This window comes from Canis lupus, chromosome 7, assembly GCF_003254725.2.
Source record: "Canis lupus dingo isolate Sandy chromosome 7, ASM325472v2, whole genome shotgun sequence".
Taxonomy (NCBI): domain Eukaryota; kingdom Metazoa; phylum Chordata; class Mammalia; order Carnivora; family Canidae; genus Canis; species Canis lupus.
Genome location: NC_064249.1, coordinates 53,887,643 through 53,910,200, shown reverse-complemented (window position 1 = coordinate 53,910,200; position 22,558 = coordinate 53,887,643). Strand labels below are relative to the sequence as shown.

The following is a 22,558-nucleotide window of genomic DNA, read 5'->3' as shown; positions in this document are numbered from 1 at the left end:
CTCTCAGTGTTACATGTTTCCAGCTACTCAGCCAGAACTCAAAAGCTTCCCCTGGATCTCTCCCTACACACTTCCCACTTCCCACTTCGGGGCTTCAGGCTGCATTGCATTCAGGCCAGCTGATATCAAAGGAACAATAATGGTAAACTCACCTCCAGTTCATTGGCACTTGAAGTCTTCCTTTCTGTTTAGCATGCTAGTATGTACGCTTCTGTCTTCCTATAGGTGCTCTATGCATTCTGCCCAGGTTTTATGATTACAGTCAGTGGGAGAGACAAGAGGGAGTGTGCTTACTCCATTCTTATCCAGAACAAGGACCCCAATAAGAGATTAAAGAGGGGATATCAATACAGATCTTACAGACATGAAAAAGATAATAACAGAATATTACAAATAATTTTATGCCAAAAAAGTTGACAGTTTAGATAACATAGATAGATGGCTTCAAAACACAATTTACCAAATCTAACACAAAAAAGAAATAGAATAGCTTTAGATTTATTAAACAAATTGAATTTGTTATCAAAAACCCTCCCAGAGGGATCCCTGGGTGGCGCAGCGGTTTAGCGTCTGCCTTTGGCCCAGGGCGCAATCCTGGAGACCCGGGATCGAATCCCACGTGGGGCTCCCGGTGCATGGAGCCTGCTTCTCCCTCTGCCTATGTCTCTGCCTCTCTCTCCCTCTCTCTCTCTCTCTCTCTCTCTCTCTGTGACTATCATAAATAAATAAAAATTAAAAAAAAAAAAACCCTCCCAGAACATCCCAGCCCAAAATGGTTTCACCAGTGAATTCTATCAAACATTTAAGGAAGAAATAATAGCAATCTTACAAAAAATTCAGGGGGCACCTGCGTGACTCAATTGGTTAAGTGTCCAATTCTTGATTTCAGCTCAGGTCAGGATCTCAGGGTCCTGAGATAGAGCTCAGTGGGGAGTCTGTTTGGATTCTTTCTCTCTACTTCCCTCTGCCCGTCCCCCGAGCACTCTCTCCCTCTCTCTTTCTCTCTCTCTAAATCCTTTTTAAAAACAAGGATAAAGTCATGCTTTTATTTGTTTAAAAAAAGATTTCATTTATTTATTCATGAACAACAGAGAGATAGAGGCAGAGACACAGGCAGAGGGAGAAGCAGGCTCCACGCAAGGAGCCTGACACGGGACTCAATCCCAGATCCCGGGATCAAGCCCTGAGCCGAAGGCAGACATGCAATGCTGAACTACCCAGGCATCCCTAAAGCCATGTTTTTCAACTTGTTGTGTGAGACCAGCATATCTCTGACACTAAACCTTACATGACATAAATACAAAAAACATTCATAAAACATAAGTGAGTTGGGGCACTTGGCTGGCTCAAAGGAGGATGACACTCTTGATCTTGGGGTCACAGGTTCGAGTGCCACATTGAGTGTAGAGACTACTTAAATAAAATTTTAAGCAAATAAAAAATATGTAAGTGAATCAAATCCAACAATACACAAATGCATCAGGAGAAAGTGGGTTTTATCCCAGGAATACAGAGTTGGTATGACAAAATCAATCAGTGTAACCCACTATATTTAGGTAATAAAGGAAAAAAACCATATCTCAAACAATACGAAAAAGCATTTGACAAAATTCAACATCCCAACTCACTGCTAACAATTGTTAACTCATAGCCAATCTAGTTTTATTTTCAACCCCTTCAACTTCCTTTCCTTCCACTATGATTTTGTAGCAAATCTTTATTGAACCCCTGCTCTGTGCCAGGCCCTGGGCTGGGGTCCATGTATGGGGTAGCTAACAAGTCCTGCTGCCATACGTTCACATTCAGGAGGGGAACAGGTAAACAGTGAGTGAATAATAATTTCAGATAGTCAATAATAAACACCAATTATGGCAGAGAGTTACTGGATGGGCAAGGGTGTGTGTTGGAGCGGGGGGAGTTTTTTATTCTAGTAGCCCGAGGAAGGCCTCATGAGGGGTGATATTTGAACTGATACTGGAATTATGAGGAAAAGGAGCCATGGGAAGGATACTCCCTCAAAGCAGAGAATAGCAAAGACTCTGCGGTAGATCTGAGCAGGATATGTTGAGGGTCAGAGGACAGTGTAGCAGGGCCATTGTGAGGGTGGGCAGGTAAGACAAGGAGAGATCTAAAGTGGGGCAGCAACCAGCCATGCAGGGATCTGCATGGTGATGGTAGTCCAGGTTCAATGAGGAGCCTGGAAACCCTTAGCAAGGACACTCCTTGTCCCAAAAAATGATTTACACTTTAACAAGGCCACTTTGCCCTGTGAAGAAGGGCAGGAAGGAGGGAGGAAGCAGGCAAGAGAGGATGCAGGAAAAGAATATCGGGGGCTGGGCAGCCCAGGTGGCTCAGCAGTTTAGCGCAGCATTCAGCCCAGGGTGTGACCCTGGAGACCTGGAATCGAGTCCCACATCAGGCTCCCTGCATGGAGCCTGCTTCTCCCTCTGTCTGTGTCTCTGTGCTTCTCTCTCTCTCTCTGTCTCATAAATAAATAAATAAAATCTTTAAAAAAAAATATCGGGGGCTATGGCAGGGGTGCAGGCAAAAGGAGAAGGTGGCCAAGGTATGCAGAATTTAGGGACCCCATCTCCCTCCTGGTGGGGAGCTGGCACCCCAGGGTGGACTGGCTGCAAAGGGTGGGCAGAGGAAGCCCCAATGGCACTTGGTGAGGCTGAGACAGAGGAAGATTGGGTGGCTGGGCAGGTTGGTGGGGGAAATCAAGAGTGCCATCTGGGCCACACCGCGTCTGAGAAGACAAGTTGCAACGCAAGCAGAGATGCTGGGGAGGCATCTGGATAGAGGAGTGTGGTGCTCAGAGGCGAGAGAACTGAAGGAAAGTGTGCTGGGGGGCAGGGGAAGTAGGCGTGCATGCAGCACATCTCTCCTCTTTTCTGCTGTTTTGGTTAGCAAAGCGGATAAAGAATCCAGAAACAGATGCAACTATGTTAAAAAGCTTATCTGTGATAAATCGCATTTTACCTATGCAATGGGGTTATGAGGATTGTATGAGTTACAAAGTAAGATGCTTAGAAAAGTACCTGGCACATATTCAGTGTTCATTACATTTTTTAAAACTTAATTCCATTGGCAAAAGAGTAATTTACCTAGTAAGAGATATCCATATAACTTGCTAACCATCTGGAAAAATGTGTCAGTTAGATGCTCTACCTTATACTTAAGTAAAAATACATTTCATATTGATTAATGATGTACATGGAAGAAATCAAACTAGAAAAGCATGAGAAAAACATTTGGATGAATAGTTAGTTGTCTAGTCTTGGCATAAATGAGGCTTTTAAATTTTATTATTATTTATCTTTTTTAATGCTTCACAAATTTGCATGTCATCCTGGCACAGGGGCCATGCTAATCTGCTCTGTATCCTTCCAATTTTAGTATACATGCTGCTGAAGCAAGCACTACATGAGGCTTTTTAAAAGCTACACAGGAAACCCCGACCCAATAATGAAAAACGTTTGACTACATGCAAAATCCTGTATGGCAAAAAGGCTGTAAACCATGCCAAAGATAAGAGGTAAGAAAGTATTGCATTATATATGACAAGCAGAGGAGGAAAAATTTCCCCAAAACACAAAGACCTCCTAGAAACTAATAACCCAAAAGAATATTTGTCTTTACAGGAGAAAATGCAAAGCATCAAGGAACATATGAAAAGAGACTTTATCTCATTAGTACTTAGGTAAACCAATGGCTTAACCAGTTTGACCCAGCTTTCTCAGATATTGATACTGGGAATGCAAATTGCTACAACCTGTTTTGGATGATCTGGCAAATAAAAATGTGCATATCATTCTGCTCTATAGTTTTTTTAGGAATTCAGACAAAAAAAATAAAATAAAAAATACCAGTACATATACATTTTGCTGTTACAAAAATGTATGTACCTACCTGGAAAGATGTCTATGGTTAAGAAAAAGGCAAGTTATGTAGTAAGGGAATAACTTTCTATTTTCGGTTTACCTTTTTCATATATGTTTTGGCTTTTTAGTGTGGGGGGAGCAGTGAGAGGGGATTTTTTACACACTCATCCATTTACTTATATGTGGACATAGAGAAGATATGTAACTGCTAAATATTGATCAGTCAGAAAAGTAGGATGGAAAGGTGAGAAGAGCAGTTGTAATAAATTCTCTTTTGAAAAATTAAAATATGTCTATACAGATGTAAATGTGTATTTTCTCTTTACAAACTTCTGTTGTCATTTTGATGTAGACAGGCCAGGTCCAAGGACTACGAGGAGGCCCCACAAGACCAGCCAAGAGGATCCTTGGCTTTGTGCAGGAAAGAAATCGGAACTGGGAGGTAAAAGCAGTTTATTGAATAGTGTAAATAACAGAGTATAGCAGGCAGAGTGTCTGGGAGACTCGGAAAGGAAATGAGAGTCAGTCTCTTCATCCCTTGGGGTTAAGGGTTCATACTGGAAAGGGGTACATGGTACATGTTCCTTCAGGAATCCAGGGTACTGTCAAATTCAAAGGTGAGTGACAGGTGAATAACAGATAATATTTCATAAATCATCGAAGGTGGGGGTATTGCTGCCAGTGTTGGGTGAAATTTGTTCAAAGCTAATGTCCTGGAACATGTTTGAGATTCAGTTCTTCTTAGACGTTAACAGGTATTTGGATGCCTAGGACAACACTCAAAGAATGATTAACTTTCTTGTCACACTCTTCGAGTGGGAACATAGCTTCTTTGTTTTATTCAAATGCAGGGTGAAATACAGAATATGAGCAAATGGGGTCTTGCAGAAAACAGCAGAAATTCAACCTTTCTAAAAATGGAATCCTTTCAGTTTCCCTATCTCAATTTGAGTCCTTTTGGATATCAAAAATGAAGGATAAAAAAAAAAAAAAAAAAAAAAAAAACACAAATGAAGGATAAATAATGGTTTAGTCTCTGGTATATATACATGTATATATATACATATGTGTGTAGATATATATATATATATATATCTATCTACACACATATGTATAATCACTCAACTGACTGAGCCACTCAGGCACCCCCAGAACATATTTTTTGAAACTCTAACAACTCAACAACAAAAGGCAAACAACCGAGTTTTAAAATGGGCAAAGGACTTCAATAGACATTTCTCCAAGAAAATATACAAGTTGTCAACAAACACGTGAAAGGATGCTCAACACCATTATTCATTGGGAAATGCAAATCAAAACCACAAGGAGAGGCCAGTTCATACTCACTAAGAATGGTTAGAATTAAAAAAAAAAAATTACAAAATAGGGGATCCCTGGGTGGCGCAGCGGTTTGGTGCCTGCCTTTGGCCCAGGGTGTGATCCTGGGAGACCCTGGATCGAATCCCACGTTGGGCTCCCGTCGGGCTCCCGGTGCATGGAGCCTGTTTCTCCCTCTGCCTGTGTCTCTGCCTCTCTCTCTCTCCCTCTCTCTGTGTGACTATCATAAATAAATAAAAATTTATTAAAAAAAATTACAAAATAAAACAAAAGTAGAAAATGAGAGTTGGGGAAGATGTGAGGAAATTAGAATACTGCTAAACATGGAATTACCATATGACCCAGCATTCACTTTTAGGTGTTTATCCAAAAAAAAAAAAAACAAACAAACAAACTCACAACACAGGGGTTCTGGGATCGAGTCCCACGTCGGGCTCCCTGCATGGAGCCTGCTTCTCCCTCTGCCTGTGTCTCTGCCTCTCTCTCTCTCTCTCATGAATAAATAAATAAAATTTAAAAACAAAACAAAACAGAAAACAGATTGTGCATATTGCACAACAGCCAGAAGGTAGAAACAACCCAAATGTCCATCATGGATGAATGGATAAACAACACTTGGTATACATATAATGTAATATTCAATCATAAAAGGGAACGAAGTTCTGACATAAGCTACGAGGTGGAAGAACCTCAAAACCATCACACACTACGTGGAAGACGCCAGACACGAGAGATCATGCCTACGAATGACTCTCTTTACAAGAAACGTCCCGAATAAGCCCATACAGCCAGAAAGCGGGCTCGGGGTGGCCGGGGGCTGGGAGCGGAGGAGAACCGGGAGGGGGTTTCCGACAGGGCGACAGAAAGGTTTCCACACTCGGTAACAGCAGGGTTTGCCAACACTGAAAACGCACTCCCGCTGCGGGCGAGGCGAGGCGAGGAGAGGAGGAAGCCGGCTGGTGCTGCCCCGAGGGCAGTCTGGCCTGGTCCCCTCCCAGGCTCGCGGCCCCGCGGACCACGGCGGCCTCCCGCGGGCCGCACACCGCCGCCCGGCCCAGACCGATTCCCCAGATGGAGAATCTACAAGGCGACGCGACGGGGGAGGAAGTGACAACAGGAGCGCCACAGGGGACGCTCAGGAGCGCGCGAGAGGAGGACGCAACATCCCACGCGCCGACGTCGCCACCGGGACCTGAAGCACGACGCTCCGCGCAGGCGCAGGTCTGCGGCGCATCGGCGCGGGCCCTGGGGGCGGGGCCTGGGGCTGGGGGGGGCGGGAGACCGTGGGCCTGCGCGCCTGCGCGCCGGGCGGGGAGCGAGGGACGCCGGAACTCTTCAGCCACCGGCGCCAGTTTCCGGAGGGAGCGCGGATTCCGAAGTCAAGGTCCGGCTGGCTGCGAACCCGGCTTCCGGAGGTTGCTCGTGTCGTGGGGGCGGCGGTGACAATGAGGCAGAAGCACTACCTTGAGGCTGCGGCTCGGCAACTGCACGACAGCTGCCCGGGCCAGGCCCGGTATCTCCTGTAAGAGCGGGGCGGGATGCGGGGCGGGATGCGGGGCGGGATGCGGGGCGGGCGGCAGGGGCGGCACGGCGGGGTCTTCTGCTCCCTCACCGGTCTCCTCCTCCTTTGCAGCTGGGCCTACAGCTCGTCGCACGGTAGGGAGAACGTCCGTCGGTTGTGGGTCGGTCTGTCGTCGCCCCGCTGCCCCAGCTCCGCGCGGCGCTCAGGATGACCCAGAAGGGAAACCTCGTCGACCCACTGCCCTCATAACCGCCCCTCCCGCCCTCCCAGAGCCTTCTGTTAGTGAAAACTCCAAATTCCTTAGACCTCCTTTCTAGTTACACTCCCTTCCCTGGTGACGGTTGTTCATCCAGTGCCCTAGCTTTTAAATTCTCTATACTGAGGACTTCCAAATGTATGCGCCCAACCAAGACTTCTCCCGCTTCTACACTCCTATCCAGATGCCTTCTTGATGACTTTTTTTTTTATTTTAAGATTTTGTTTACTTATTTGAGAGACACAGATAGTATCAGAGAGCACAGGTGGGGAGGAGAGGGAGAAGCAGGCTCTCCGCTGAGCAGGGAGACCGATGCGGGGCTGGATCCCAGGAGCCTGGGATCAGGACCTGAGCACCCCCCCAGGCGCCCCGTTGACACCTTTTTAATGTCTCTTAGGCCAGAAGTGGAGCTTTACCCCCCCAACACAGTCTTCCTCCTCCAGTTCTTCCAAATTCAGTAAATGGTAATTCTGTCCTTGGAGTTAATTCAGCCCTCAAACCCTGGGGCCATTCCTGGCGTCCTAAAAGTCGTCTTCCCCAAGCCAATGCCAGCAAATCGTGCCGGCTTTGAAATACGTTCTGAACCTGGCATCTTCTCACCGATCTATTTTACCACCCTGGACCAAGTTAATAGCAGGATTGTGGGGCAGCAGCTCTCAGCATTTCTACATCCATTCTCAATTGAGCAGCCAAAGTGAGTGCAGGAGAAACCTAAGCTTGATCATGTCACTTCTCTGCCACAAAGTCTCAAGTGACTTCCCAATTCAGAGTAAAAGTGAAAATCTTAGAAGGATTACAAGGCCCTACACCAAACGCCTGCATTACCTCGCCTGACTTCCTTTCTCCTTTTTGCTCACTCAACTACAAGCACTGTTAGGCCTCCTTGCTCTTTTGCAGCCTTCGCAGCTTCCCTTCCTTCCTTCTGCCTGGAACTCTTAGCTCACATATCTGTGTGGATTCCATCTTCATTTTCTTCTGCTTTCTACAGATGTTATTCCACAAAGCCTTCCCTGGTTACCTTATTTAAGACACAGTAGTTCCGGGCAGCCCGCCCGGGTGGCTCAGCGATTTAGCGTCGCCTTCGGCCCAGGACCTGATCCTGGGGATCCGGGATTGAGTCCCATGTTGGGCTCCCTGCTTGGAGCCTGCTTCTCCCTCTGCCTGTGTCTCTCATGAATAAATAAAATCTAAAAAAAACCAAAAAAACAAACTACAGCAGCTCCATTGCCACTCCCTATTCAAATCTTTTTTTTTTTTTTTTTTTTTTTAAGATTTTATTTATTTATTCATGAGAGACACACAGAGAGAGGTAGGCTCCATGCAGGAAGCCTGATGTAGGACTGGATCCCGAGACTCCAGGATCACACCCTGGGTCGAAGGTGGCGCTAAACCACTGAGCCACCTGGGCTGCCCTTGAATCTTTTTTTCTTCCCAGCACACTACACATTTGTGTTGCTATATTTACTTTCTCTCTCTATGAGTTGTCCTTTATTCACTGTCCTGACTCTTGTGCCCAGAACTCTGCCTGGCACTTTCCAAATACTCAGTAAATGAATGAATGTAACATTTGAGGGATCCCTGGATGGCTCAGCGGTTTGGTGCCTGCCTTCGGCCCAGGGCATGATCCTGGAATCCTGGGAGCAAGTCCCACATTGAGCTCCCTGCATGGAGCCTGCTTCTCCCTCTGCCTGTGTCTCTGCCTCTCTCTCTCTGTCCCTCATGAATAAATAAATTTTTTTTAAAAATTGGCAGAGCTGAGTTACAAGCATGGTAGTTAGTTGTTGTATACTTAGCAGAGTGTTCACTAATAAGTATTTGTTGAATAAATCCATGGTGTGCCCACCTTCCTTTCCAGCTGCATCACACCCTCACCTTTCCCTAATAACCATGCTTTCTTTTTCACTGTACTTCTACCTGAAAGCCCTTTTTACCAGTAAGGGATGCCATCTCCAAGTACAGATACTTGGATTATTTGACCACCACTTCTTTGAAGTGTTTCTGGCCAGTCTATACAGAGTTTAATAGTTTCCAGGGCATTTTAATCATACTGTGTTACAGTTGTTACTGATCTTTTTTTGTTTGCTTAGGGCTCCCCTAGAATTTGAGTTATTTAAAGATAGCAGCTCGGGACACCTGGGTGGCTCAGTGGTTGAGCGTCTGCCTTTGGCCCAGGGCGTGATCCTGGGGTCCTGAGATCGAGTCCCGCATTGGGCTTCCTGCAGGCAGCCTGCTTCTCCCTCTGCTTATGTCTCTGTCTCTCTCTCTGTGTCTCTCATGGATAAATAAATCTTAAAAAAAAAACTCTTTATTTTTTTAAGATTTCATTTATTTATTGACACAGCACAAACAGGGGGAGTGGCAGGGAGAGTGAGAAGTAGGCTCCCTGCTGACCAAGATGTCTAATGCAGGGCTCAATCCCAGGACCCTGGGATCATGACGAGCTGAAGGCAGAAGCTTCCGCTGGCCGGGGCCAGGGTTCGGGCTGGGGCTCGGGCCGGGGCTGGGGATAATTAAAAAAAAAAAAAAAAAAATGAAGGCAGAAGCTTAATGAACTGAGCCACCCAGGCACCCCAAGATAGCAGATCTTTTATTCCATATTTGACTCTTCAGCCTAGCATGGAAGATGATTGTCTTGATTGCATAAACATGCTGGGGCAAGTCTGTTGTCTTGTAACCTTGTACTGAGAGCTACCTGCAGAAAGTCTGGCCCACAAATCACAAAATTGTGCTAATTGTTTAAAAAAATCAGTATAATTTATTGATTTGTGATAAATATGTTTGTAAAATTGGTGAGATAGCTTTTTACTATCTACTATCTAACAAGTAACTATTACTTGTTACTATTACTTAGTAACAAGTAATGAGTAAGATAGCAAAGAGTGGGGACTTAACCTGTGGCTAAAGGAGTGAATGGATAGAATTAGTGTTTTGCAATATAAATTGTTGCAAATTTGTCTCATATTTTGAGTTTGCTTAAGGAGAATATTATATCTCCTCATACTAAATAGTATACTTTATCACTGAATATTGGCTATTTGAGATAAAATATTCTGATTTGCTGAATCATGAGTTTCATTTTATAATTTCAGATGATAACAGCACTTTTGAAGGAACATGTCCATACTGTTTCCAGTTTCTGGTTTTGGATAACTCTAGAGTGCGCCTCAAACCTAAGTCCAGACTAACACCCAAAATACAGAAACTTCTTAACCGAGAGGCAAGAAATTGTACACTCAGTTTTAAAGAAGCAAAAATTTTGAAAAAATACAGAGACTCCAAAGGTGTATTGGTAAGATTTCAATTCTTGTATGTATAAATAAACTAGAATTTTCTTTTACTTAAAATGAGGTTGATTAAGGATCAGGCTACATATTAACTCAGAGGTTTGTGATAATATATTTAGATTGTCAAAATATGTACATAATTTTTTTTCTGTTGATTGATGTTTCATCAGGAGTAAAGCTTATTTTTTTAAAGTTTTTTTTTTTTTTAATTTTTTTATTTATTTATGATAGTCACAGAGAGAGAGAGAGAGAGGCAGAGACACAGGCAGAGGGAGAAGCAGGCTCCATGCACCGGGAGCCCGACGTGGGATTCGATCCCGGGTCTCCAGGATCGCGCCCTGGGCCAAAGGCAGGCGCTAAACCGCTGTGCCACCCAGGGATCCCCTAAAGTTTTTGATTGAAGTATAGTTGACATATTAGTTTCAAGTTTACACACAGTGATTTGATAATTATATACATTATGAAATTCTGACCGTGATAAGTCAGCCTCTGGAATTAATGAAGTAAAGAGATGTGAGAATGTGAGAATTAATTTGATTGGTTTTAATTGATCTAAACATATATTTATAGAATCACTAAAGGTTTGAAGGGGTCACTTAAATTTTCAGTGATAATTTGCCATGTTTTATTGGAAAACAGCTTGGAGTTCTGCAACAAATGTTAAATGTCAACTGCTGTTAAAAAGAACATCCTTCCAGATGCTAATGGATATTAGTCACAGTCTCTTCCATTCTCCTGAAACAAGTCTTTATATTTCTTTGTTATCTTTAAAAAGGTGTTTTAGGAGGCACCTGGCTGGTTCAGTTGGTGGAGCATGTGACTCTTGGTCTTGGGGTCGAGTTCAAGCCCCTTATTGTGTGTACAGATTACTTAAAAATAAAACCTCTAAAAAATAAAATAAAATAAAATAAAACCTTTAAAATAAATTAAAAAATAAAAATGAAAATGTTAAAAAATTTTTTAAGATTTTATTTATTTATTCATGAGAGACACAGAGAGGCAGAGATTTATTAGGCAGGGGGAGAAACATGGGACTTGATCCCAAGACTCCCGGGATCGTGACCTGAGTCAAAAGCAGACACACAACCACACTGAGCCACCCAGGTGTCCTAAAAGGTTTTAAATTAAATACAAATGTTTAGTAACTTTTTATTGAAGATTTTCTCATTTTAAATTTGTATCTTGTCTGATTGCTGCTGTTGGTTTACAGACTCCCTGAGGGTAGCCTCTCTTACTTACCCAGTAGTACTTGGTGTAGTCCCTTACATACAGAAATTTAATGAACATGTAGTTTATTGGATTAAATTATAAGAGAAATCAGGCCCAATATTTCTTCTTTTTATGGTAGTTGACTACTTGTAAAACATGCAACAGAACAGTTAAACATCATGGTAAAAGTAGAAGCTTTCTCTCAGCACTGAAGAGCAGTCCTACCACTCCTACGAGTAAGCTCAGCCTGAAGACACCAGAGAGAAGGACTCCGAGTTCTGCAAAGCTGAGTCATATGTATGGTTCCAAAGGCAAGAGCCCTGCCTCGATATTCAGGTATCCCAATTTGTTAAGCTATTTGCATAGCTGGTGTGAACTCATTTGTTCTAATTTCCTTTGTTTAATATACACTCCCTAAATTTGCCACGCAGCTCAGGACTTGGCCCTTGGTTTTTCCTTCCATACCGTTTTCTTCTCTAATGTCCTATGCTCACGTATCTTTCATTCTCACGTCTGCTTATATTCCTGGTATATTCCTCTACTTCTCTTTCTCTGGGCCTGTTCCCAGCTGCTGCCAAATATATCCACTTTATTCCCCCAACATGTCCCCACAGCTGACTACTTAAAGCTGCTCATCCTCCTAGTGAACATGCCCTTGTAGACAGTCTGACCTGAAATGGTGAGTAAGACAGCTCCTACTCCCTTGGTCCTTGTCCAGTTAGTCACCAGTTTCTATCTGCCCTTCCTCCATGGGGTTTGCATCTGTTCTCCTTTTCTCCTCCTGCTGTGTTCAGTCTATATTCACCTTTTGCTGGGACTCCTACAGTAGTTTCCTGCTTCTAGTTTCAAACTCTGCTAGTCTGATAATTTCCCTAAAGCACCACTCCAATGAGAAGCCTTTAACACTTCACACCATAGCACGTAGAGCAAATGTTCCAGCATGGTTTCCCAGCCCTTCCTACCTGGTACCAGTGCATCTGCTTTCTTACTTTGCCTTGATTCATCCTATGTGTTAGCAAAACTGAAGTGAAGTAAACTCACAATTACATTCCTGCTCTAAACCTTTGTTCTTGGTATTTCCTCTGTCAGTAATTCCTGTGGAAATCTCACTGAATAGAAATTTGTCAGATGTTAATAAGTTTAACTATATGACCGAGCACTGAACTATTTTTGTAGTGCACAGTACTTATTCACTGTGATAGTAAATTTAGTTTCATAGAAACTGGGAAAGGAATTTTTGAATATTTTGTACCAAAAGAGAAACTGAGTCTGGTAATTTCTTCAACATAAATAGCAAAATGCAGCAAGGACTGAATTATCTGTTTACTGAGCGAGGGTGGTTTGTTTTTTGTTTGGTTGGGTTTTTTTCAGATTTTATTTATTTGAGAGAGAGCGTGCTGAGTGCACATGAGCAGGGGAGGGAGGGAGAAGCAGAATCCCCGCTGAGCCGGAGCCCAATGTGGGGCTAGATCCCAGGACTCTGAGATCATGACCTGAGCCAAAGGCAGATGCTTAACCCACTGAGCCACCCAGGTGCCCCTGAATTGAGTTTTTTATATTGGGTTGACATTTGTAAAATTGGATAAGAATTACAATTTCAAGTCAGTTTTTCTATATTTTGATTTAATTATTTTGATATTTGGCATGATAGGAATTCATAGAAGCTTCTACCTTATTGGATAAATGTAGATAAAAAGGAATATGGCATATTTAAAATAATTCACTTGCATTTAGGCCAGACTGCTTCTTAGATATATACAGGAGTGAGAAAGATAGTTCACATTTATCAGACAGATGGGGAATAGAAGAGGGATCAGACTGACAAACCCCAATAAAGTTTCACGGGTGTGAAACACAATTGGAGGGCATGAAATAGAAGGGAACAAAAATACACACACAGCAGCTGGGGAATCATTTATCCAACGAATATTTTTAGAAGGCCTCTTCTGTGCCTGGCACTGTTAAAAAGCAGTGGAATATACAGTTAGTTGTACAAAGTCTGCCCTTTGGAGCTTACATTGTAGGTGGGGAGATACAATGGAGTGGTACCTGCATGTGTAGATTGAAATTCTTCACTTTTGAGAAAGGAAGTGGTCTTGAGCTGTGAAGAAATATGTTTTTAAAATCCTTTGAATGGTTATGAATCTTGATGCCAGACTTAGAGCGAACTCAGACATGATGACACTTTACCTTTAGCATTCTTTGGGTGTGACAGAAACTTCCAGAACTACCCAGTATACCTCCTGAATGTTCCCTAAAGCCTATGTAGTGAGGAGACTTTTAACAAAATAAGAATGAATGCTGGGTCAAGCCACTGCTTGTTTATGGCCATAATACACAAATGTAGAAAAGGATTCTAGTGGCAATTATCTAGTCTAAACAGGAAAAGCACTTTTAAAACTTATTTATCAGTATACCTAAGTGTGGTTTTATGTTTGTTTTCAGGACACCTACATCTGGACAATCAACACCCACTTGCGCCTCAAAGAATATGAGCAAAAGAAAGAAACACCTTTCTCAACTAAAAATGTTACTTAGTCAAAGTGAATCCCAAAAGAACTCAAAGGTGGACTTCAGGAATTTCTTATTGTCTTTGTAAAAGATGGGCTGTGAAAATAAATGTTTAATGCAATTCTGAAACTAAAGTTAGCCCTAAAAACATCTTTCTTAAAATTTTTATTCATTAAGTACATGGAACAGCGGAGAACAGAAAGAACAAACTTTTCTGGGCATTTTTCAATATTTATGCAGAAAATACCTCATGAAAATGAATAACCAAAACCTGCCTACATCACAGGGTTGTTGTAAGAATCAAAAATATATGAAAGATATTCCAGTGAGAAGTTAGCCAGAAAGGTAAGGTACCATGACCAAAGGAATGTCATTTTCTTTCATAAGGACATTGAGACCTTTAGGAGAGGGCCTGTTCACTCCTTTCTAGGTGTCTTTGGCTTTATTGCTAATTCAGACAAAGAATCAAGTATGTGATCCTTGTTTTTCCTCAATCATCTGCATAACATGCTGAAGTAAATATATGGAGCATTCTTAATTGTAAATCATTCAGATACCCCAAATTTCGTTTTTACAACTTTCTATTGTTCCAAGCAATATTTTATCATAAGTGGCATTTCATTTGCTCTGGTGAAGACTTATTTCTAGGTCTAAAATTTAGAGCAAAATATAACATAGTAACGATTTAGCTATGTTAAATCTTTCCTGGAATGCAGATATACTAAAATGATAGGTTAGGGTTGTATTCCACCTTTCTTTTAAAAATTCCTTAAATAAATAATTTAGATACTTTATAAACTGTTTCCAATCTCTCTGCTGTTTAAAAATTTAAAACTTCTCCCATTAGGGTTTGGCAAACTGTGAAAGGCCAAGGTTATTAACAAGTTGGTCTTGTAGTTAAATGAAGTGAAATTATACTAATAGTGTCAGCCTCAGAGAGGGATGGCAGGAGTCATCATTCTGAACTTTCTTTAGCCTGTGAGCCATAGGCTGAGGAGCTGGGCCTTCCCTCTGTGTCCAGAGCATCTAGCATAATCCTTTGGTCATGGTACCTTACCTTTCTGGCTAACTTCTCACTGGAATATTTGTTTCTCTTCTTGCTCTTTGGTTTGCTTATCACTCTCCTTGATCACTAATAGCTCTTTATAGTTCTTAGGACATACCATTTTCTCGCCAGCTTTGGGCCTTTGCATGGTTTTGCAGACTGCCCTCCACTCCAACCCCACTGCAATATGAAGGGCCACACTCTTATCAAAGTGCTGGTGACTCTGTAGTTTCCTGTTTCTGATTGTGTACCCAACTGCCTTTGAACTCTTTGCAGGACTGCATGATCTCATTTGAAGTGCCCCAGCACCATAGCGCAAGCAAGCTCAGCAAATCTCCCTAAGCCACTACATTTACATTTGAATTCCTTAGCCCACTTGTTACGCACCAGATTTAGAACTAAGGTCCTTTCAGCCACCTGACTGGGAAATGGATAAGAAGTACTAAAAGCAGGAACTTCTAGGTGGGAAGTTACTCATATATTACCTCAGTAATGTAAAATACCATGGATTCTTGACTTTCTTTTGTTTGGCAGAAGGGTCTATGAGCAACTTTAAAGAGAATATTCAAATACTGTGGACATAAAACTCAGAAGGTGGGAACCCTGGGTGGCGCAGCGGTTTAGCGCCTGCCTTTGGTCCAGAGCGCGATCCTGGAGACCCGGGATCGAATCCCATGTCAGGCTCCCGGTGCATGGAGCCTGCTTCTCCCTCTGCCTATGTCTCTGCCTCTCTCTCTCTGTGTGTGTGTGACTATCAGAAATAAATAAAAATTAAAAAAGAAAAAAACTCAGAAGGAAACCTAGAACCAAGTCTTCATAACCTTGGATTAAGCAGTGGTTTCTTAGCTATGACACCAAGAGTGCAAGCAACAAAAGAAAAAATAGATAAATGGGACTTCACAATTAAAAACTTGTGTGTTTTATATGAGAACAGCATGTAGAAAATGATGCATGGGAGAAACTGTTTGCAAATCACGTATCTCTTAAGAGGCCTATGTCCAGAATTATAAAAAACTTAAATAATAAAAAGACAAAACATGAACAAAGATTCTGAGCAATTCCCCAAAGAAACAAATGGCCAACAAGCACATGAAAAGATGCTCAACATCTTACATCTAACATTAGTCATTAGGGACAGTAAATCAAAACAATGAGCTACCAGTCATACTGGGATGGATAAAATCACAAAGACAATAACAAGCATTGATGAGAATGTGGTGAAATTGGAACTCTCACACATTGCTTCTGGCATGGTAAGATTTGTGCAACTACGTTGAAAGAATCTGGCAGTTCCTCAGGAAGTTAAGCATAGCATTACCATATGACCCACAATATCACTCCTAGTTACATACCCAACAGGACTGGAAACAAAATCTTGTATATGAATATTCATAGCAACATTTTTTGTTAAGAGCCAAAAAGTGGAAACAACCCAAATGTCAACCTAACTACTGAATGGCTACATAAAATGTGATCTATGCATACAGTAGAATATCATTCAGCCATAAAAGTGAATTACTGATACATGCTAGAACATGGATGAACCTTGAAAGTATGTTAGTTGAAAGACACAAAAGGCCACATACAGTATGATTCAATTTATAAGGAATGCTCAGGATAGGAAAATACATAAAAATAGAATAGTGGCTGCCTGAGGCTGGAGGGAACAAGGAATAACTGCTAATGTGTGGAGTTTCTCTGGGGTGATCAAAATGTTGTGGAATTAGTAGCAATGGCCATACAACTCTGAAAGCTAAAAACCACTGTAGTCTGCACTCTAAAAGGGTGAATTTTATGGTATGTGAATTTTATCTCAGTAAAGCTATTCTTAAAAAAATGAAAATGAAACAGTGTAGATACTTAGGTTTAAATGAAAATGATAGTTTTGCAAATGTGCAATATACAGCTCAGGCTTTGTAGGGCTCTAATTCCTGGACCTCCATCCCATTGCTATAGGGCTTGTTCATACACTGATGTAACTACTGTAAGTACTTCCTGAAGACAGCTCCACTTAGCTCCGGGCTCTTTGTCCAGTCATGGGATACGGAGCCTGGAACATAGGATCAGAGCACCACTGACCCTAGGGACTGCAGCAACCCTGTGAGGAAGGCAGCCATTGAGGATAAAAAAGAGGCCCTCACCATCCAGAGAGGGATGAGATGAGGTAGAATGCTGAGGAAGAAAACCTCATCAGGAATGGGTGGGAAAGGGGGGAGAGCATAGATCTAATGACTGACTCATTTGTGTCACAAAGAACTTTGGTGTCACATAGTTGATGACAATCTGTAGGCCACTGTTCTCTCCCTCAGCACAGCCCCTTGGACCTTAACTGCAGAAAGCACAGTGGTGACTTTTACTGTGACCACTACTCAGATTTTTGAACTTTGAGTAATCTTCCTAGGTGCTTCACCCCTGAGAGGGACAGTGCCAGTGCCAGTGAATTAGCCAGGACTCAAAATGCAATTGCACATTTGAGACATCGCCCTACTTTAAAGCTGACGTCTCTCATTTTCTTACCAGTGCCTCTCTTGCTTTTCTTGCTAGAAAACCCAGCCTTCCTCTTACCCAACGGACCAGTCTGCCCATCTAGCCCTGCTCAATTCAGGGTTGTTGGTCAATGAAATAGTCCTGCCTTTTCCTTCATCTTCAGCTTCTTTGTTTTCTGGATCCTTCCCCTCCATACTTTTTTCTTCTTTCAGTAAACCCTTTATTGATGTGTAACACCCACAGAGAAAATGCTCAAAGCTCTGACCACAAGCCTGGGTTGGATGCCTCTACTGGACTTGTAAGGAGCCCTTCCTGCCTGCACACAGCTCCTCTCACACAGAGCCCTGGTGAGATGTGACATGTGCCTGTGTGCCTCCCTGTCTGAACTCTTGGGAGGGGAGTGCTGCAACCGCCAGGGTATAATTCAGGTAGAAAGTGTTCAATATGCTTCTATCTATCTTAGAACTAAACTTAAAATTAAAAATAAATTTTTATGTATAAAAATAATTTTTAAAAAAGATTTTATTTATTTATTCATGAGAGAGGCAGAGACACAGGCAGAGGGAGAAGCAGGCTCCATGCAGTGAGCCCGACGTGGGACTTGATCCCGGGTCTCCAGGGTCACACCCTGGGCTGAAGGCAGCACTAAACCGCTGAGCCACCCGGGCTTCCCTAAAAATAAATTTCTATAATGTGAGTTATTTGAAAAAATACCAATTTTTCTTTTAAAGGACATTATGGAGACAATTTTTCCAAAGACTACTTGCTTTAATTAAGTACAATTTTTTTTCTTTTTTTTAAAGATTTGAGAAAAAAAAGAGAATGTGAGTGGGGGCAGGGCAAGAGCAAGACTCCCCACTGAGCGTGGTGCCTGTGAGGCTCAATCCCAGGACCCCTGGAGACCATGACCTGAGCTGAAATCAAGAGTTGGCTGCTTAACCAACTGACCCACCCAGGCACCCCATACAATTTTTATTTTCTATTTGGATGATTAAGTTGTTACATGTTGGCCAGTGAGAGCTCTCTTTAAGCTGGCTTTATTCTTGCAACCCCATGAGAACTTTGAAAGCATTCTCCTTGCTTTCTTGCAAAGAAAGTTGCAGGACCATCTTCATTCTCTCAGGTCTAAGACATGGAAGCATCCACTCTCCAAGAAACTCAAAATAGAGCAGAAAAGTAGTGATGCTGGGGATACTTTTACTGAGGGACAGTAATGGTACTGTTACCAGACTTCCCCAGAGTAAGAGATGGAAAAGATGAATTCTTAAAAATCCTATTCTCCTATTTTAAATTTACCTTTAACATTACCAAAATGCTTACTTGAATGTTTTAACCCTTCAACCAAATGACAGTATCCTTGATAATGTCATAAACCATATAATTATTCCTTTAATTATAATTCCTTTTTTTTTTTTTTTCCTTTAATTATAATTCCTAATCCTGACAAAGAATGACTTGTTTGGGAGGCAGTACAGTCTACTTGTTAAGATTGTACTATTTTTTTTTTTTTTAAGATTGTAGTCTTTGCAGTAGACTATGTCATTTAATTAACTGTGTTATCTTTGGCATTCTTAATTTCTGAGAGTCTGCTTCTTTCTATATAAAGCGACAATATTAATAGTACTTACTTGAAGTGCCTGAGTGGCTCAATTGGTCAAGCATCTGCCTTTGGTTCAGGTCATGATTCCAGGGTCCTGGGATCGAGCTCCATATCACGCTCCCTGCTCAGTGGAGAGCCTGCTCCTCCCTTCTGCTTGTGCATTCTCTTGCTCTTTCTTGCTATATATCTCTCTCTCAAGTAAATAAAATCTTAAAAAAAAAATTGTACTTAACCTGATAAGGATGCTTTAAGGACACGAGATGGTACATGAAAAACACTCAGAAGATGGCATGTTGAAAGTGCTCAAGCAATTTGTCCTGTTATCGTAATTGTCCAAAAACATCTATAAAATAGGGTATCAAGACCAATTAAAAAAAAAAAAACACTAGGAGGATAAGATCTAGCATTATCCTGGGGTGGCAGTCCTTTGAATGCATATCACTGATATAGGCAAATTGTCTTGAGGCATTTGTAAAAAAATTGTTGCAATTATACTGGCAAACACTCTTCTTGACCAAACTTTACACAGGCTTTTCTGAATAAAAAGAACCCAGGCACCATCCTTGCTTAGGCTCGGTCTTCCACCTGCCTTCTCAGTTTGAGCACAAATCCTGCTAGGTCAGTTTAGGGAGAATTCCCTGAACCTTGACACCTGACCACCCTGGTCTGCCTTCACAGCAAGAATCTCCTCACCCTTGATGTCTCCTCTTAGTAATCTCCCACCCCTTGACCCCCTCATTCTGCTCCTTGGCTACAAATCCCAAACTGTCTTTGACATCTTCAGAGTTGAGCCCCATCTTTCTCCCCTGTTGGGATAGTCTTGATATGTATCACAAAAGACCTTAATAAAAAGTCTTTCTTACTCTTTTAACAAGTATTAGAATAATTTTTTAACAGTATCAATACTTGTCTAATATATCTTCAGTCTAATTGCTTAAATTCATATTTAATCCAAGGCAGTTTCCTAAAAAGTGACAGACTTACTTTGGCAACCAATTCCTTGAGGTGGCCTGTAAGTACTGGAGATTAAGGGAAGCCTGTTCTATGAATTTACTTTGTGAAATGCAGAAAATCCAAGTGGTTCAATCTCCAAAGTTTATGTACAAGGGGTCCTTCCAGCCTCAGTTTTGTCTTCCTGAAGGGGCTCAATCCATAATTCTAAGTGCATGATTTTTATTTTTTATTTTATTTTATTTTATTTTTTTAGTGCATGATTTTTAAACACAAGTTTCTCTGGAATAATTCCAAATCACCTTTTATTTTTCTCAAAGACAGAAACCGTAGCAACACTTTTGGAATTAATATATTCTTTTATAAATTGGGTATCCCAAAATGTTAATTTTAAATTCTGGCTACAATTATCAGTTGTCATTAAAGTTAACAGACAAAAGAGAATGCAGTGGTACAGGTGTTTAAAGCATATGGTTTTTATTATATTCAATTCAATATTGTTAAGCCCTTTTAACTTTGTTTTGATATGAAATATTTTACATCTCTGCAGACCAATTAGCTTGCAGAACACCTTCTTACTAACATTAGTATCCAATTACACACACATGCATCAAATGCATATATAATTTATAATACTTTTTTAAAGTCTTTTTTTTTTTTAATTTAAATTTGAGAGAGCAGCATGATAGGGGGCAGAGGGAGAGGGGAGAAGCAGGCTCCCCACTGAGCAGGGAGCCCACCATGGTGCTCAATCCTAGGACTCTGGGATCATGACCTGAGCTGAAGGCAGACACTCAACCAACTGAGCCACACAGGCACCCCTAAAGAATGTCTTTAAATCCTTAACTTTTAGAAATATAAAATCTTCAGACCTACCATTAAATCATACTGGTTTCAGATTACTTATTTCATCACTTCATTCTGAACTTAGGAAAAGATCACACAATACTCATGTAAGGATTAGATAATGGTGTTAAGTATCTATGTTTTGGGTTTTTGTTTCAGTATCTTGGAATTACACTTATAGGGTATAGATCTAAATTTTCCCTGCTAGCATTTGCTAAATACAGTACAAGCTACTTTTTATCATATACCGACGGGGAAACATCAGGCAGGATACCTGGTATTTAAATATAATTGTATGTGACTAATAAGGGATAAATAGAAGTTTTTTAGGTGAGGTCTAAAATGGTCTTTTAATTTTTAAATTTTGTGGCCAAAAGCAGGCCTATTTTATTTACTAGTGACAGTTTTTATCTTTTATTTTTTATTTATTTATTCATGAAAGACACAGAGCGTGCGCGAGAGAGGCAGAGACACAGGCAGAGGGAGAAACAGGCTCCATGCAGGGAGCCCGATGTGGGACTCGATCCCGGGTCTCCAGGATCAGGCTCTGGGCTGAAGGTGGCACTAAACTGTTGAGCCACCCAGGCTTCCCAGTTTTTATCCTTTATTTATTTATTTATTTATTTTTCAGTTTTTATCCTTTAAAAAGAGTTTGTTGCATTCCCAATTCAATACAAGCAATGTTTATGACTTTTTTTAATTTTTATTTATTTATGAGTCATAGAGAGAGAGAGAGAGAGAGGCAGAGACATAGGCAGAGGGAGAAGCAGGCTCCATGCACCGGGAGCCCGACGTGGGATTTGATCCCGGGTCTCCAGGATCACGCCCTGGGCCAAAGGCAGGCGCTAAACCGCTGCGCCACCCAGGGATTCCTGTTTATGACTTTTAAATAAGTACTCAGACATCTGCCTTTGGACTGATCAAATACCTGACTTTTAGATAACTGGAATATAAAGGGAATATATAGTTGGGAAGCAGTATGGCTGCCTTCAAGCTTGTGTTTAAAACTCTAACTTGGACTTCTGGATTTTGCAGGGAGCATACTCCCCTGCTAAGATTTTGCTAAGTACTGTGTTGTTTCCTCATATCAATTCAATAAGAAGTTCACTATTCCCATGAGTTTCCAGCATACCTCTAAGATGCATTATCTTATCTAGGATAAAATTCCTCATTAGAGAGAATGGTTCATCTAAAATATTGCTGGCATATGAATTCTAAAGAATTTATAAACTTTCTGATCAGTCTTAATATATGGGCACCAAATATGCTTATGTTCTCTCTAAGCATTTCCCTGAAAACTACAGTACCTAAATTCATGAGAGTAAAACACTCAGACCAGTCCAGCCTTAGTTTTACCTGGGGGAATCTGATAACCTCAACTAATATGTGAACCTTCAGGCTCACATAGGAGTTACTAACTTTAATAAAAGCAGAAGAATACATGCCACCTAGTTAGTCTTTGGGTTAAACTGTAAACAGAACCCTCGCTCGAGTATAATAAAAGTCCAGATCTGAGAGACACAGCCAAAGCTGGGTAAGAGGTGCTCCTCCAAGGAAAAATTCAAATATTTTTCTTCAGCTAGTACATAGTTCTGGCGGTTGCTACAGATACTTTACACAATCAG

At 41.5% G+C, this 22,558-nt stretch overlaps 1 protein-coding gene and 1 non-coding gene across 3 annotated transcripts; one reads left to right on the top strand and one right to left on the bottom strand.

Annotated features, from left to right (window-relative positions):
* Positions 1-3,316: 3,316 nt before the first annotated feature.
* Positions 3,317-3,423, bottom strand: LOC112649030 (U6 spliceosomal RNA). The gene has a single exon (XR_003129449.1). It is a non-coding gene; the product is annotated as a U6 spliceosomal RNA (small nuclear RNA).
* A 3,086-nt stretch (positions 3,424-6,509) lies between these two features.
* On the top strand, positions 6,510-14,138 carry C7H18orf21 (chromosome 7 C18orf21 homolog). 2 transcript variants are annotated; one of them, XM_025429123.3, is made up of 5 exons: positions 6,520-6,744; positions 6,856-6,878; positions 10,090-10,289; positions 11,633-11,829; positions 13,939-14,138. In XM_025429123.3, the coding sequence occupies exons 1-5, from the start codon at positions 6,668-6,670 to the stop codon at positions 14,090-14,092; spliced, it is 651 nt and encodes a 216-aa protein (XP_025284908.1). In that variant the 5' UTR covers positions 6,520-6,667; the 3' UTR covers positions 14,093-14,138. The 2 variants fall into 2 exon arrangements, with proteins under 2 accessions (XP_025284909.1, XP_025284908.1); XM_025429124.2 differs by lacking the exon at positions 11,633-11,829 and having other exon boundaries at positions 6,510-6,744; positions 13,939-14,031.
* The last annotated feature ends 8,420 nt before the right edge of the window (positions 14,139-22,558 follow it).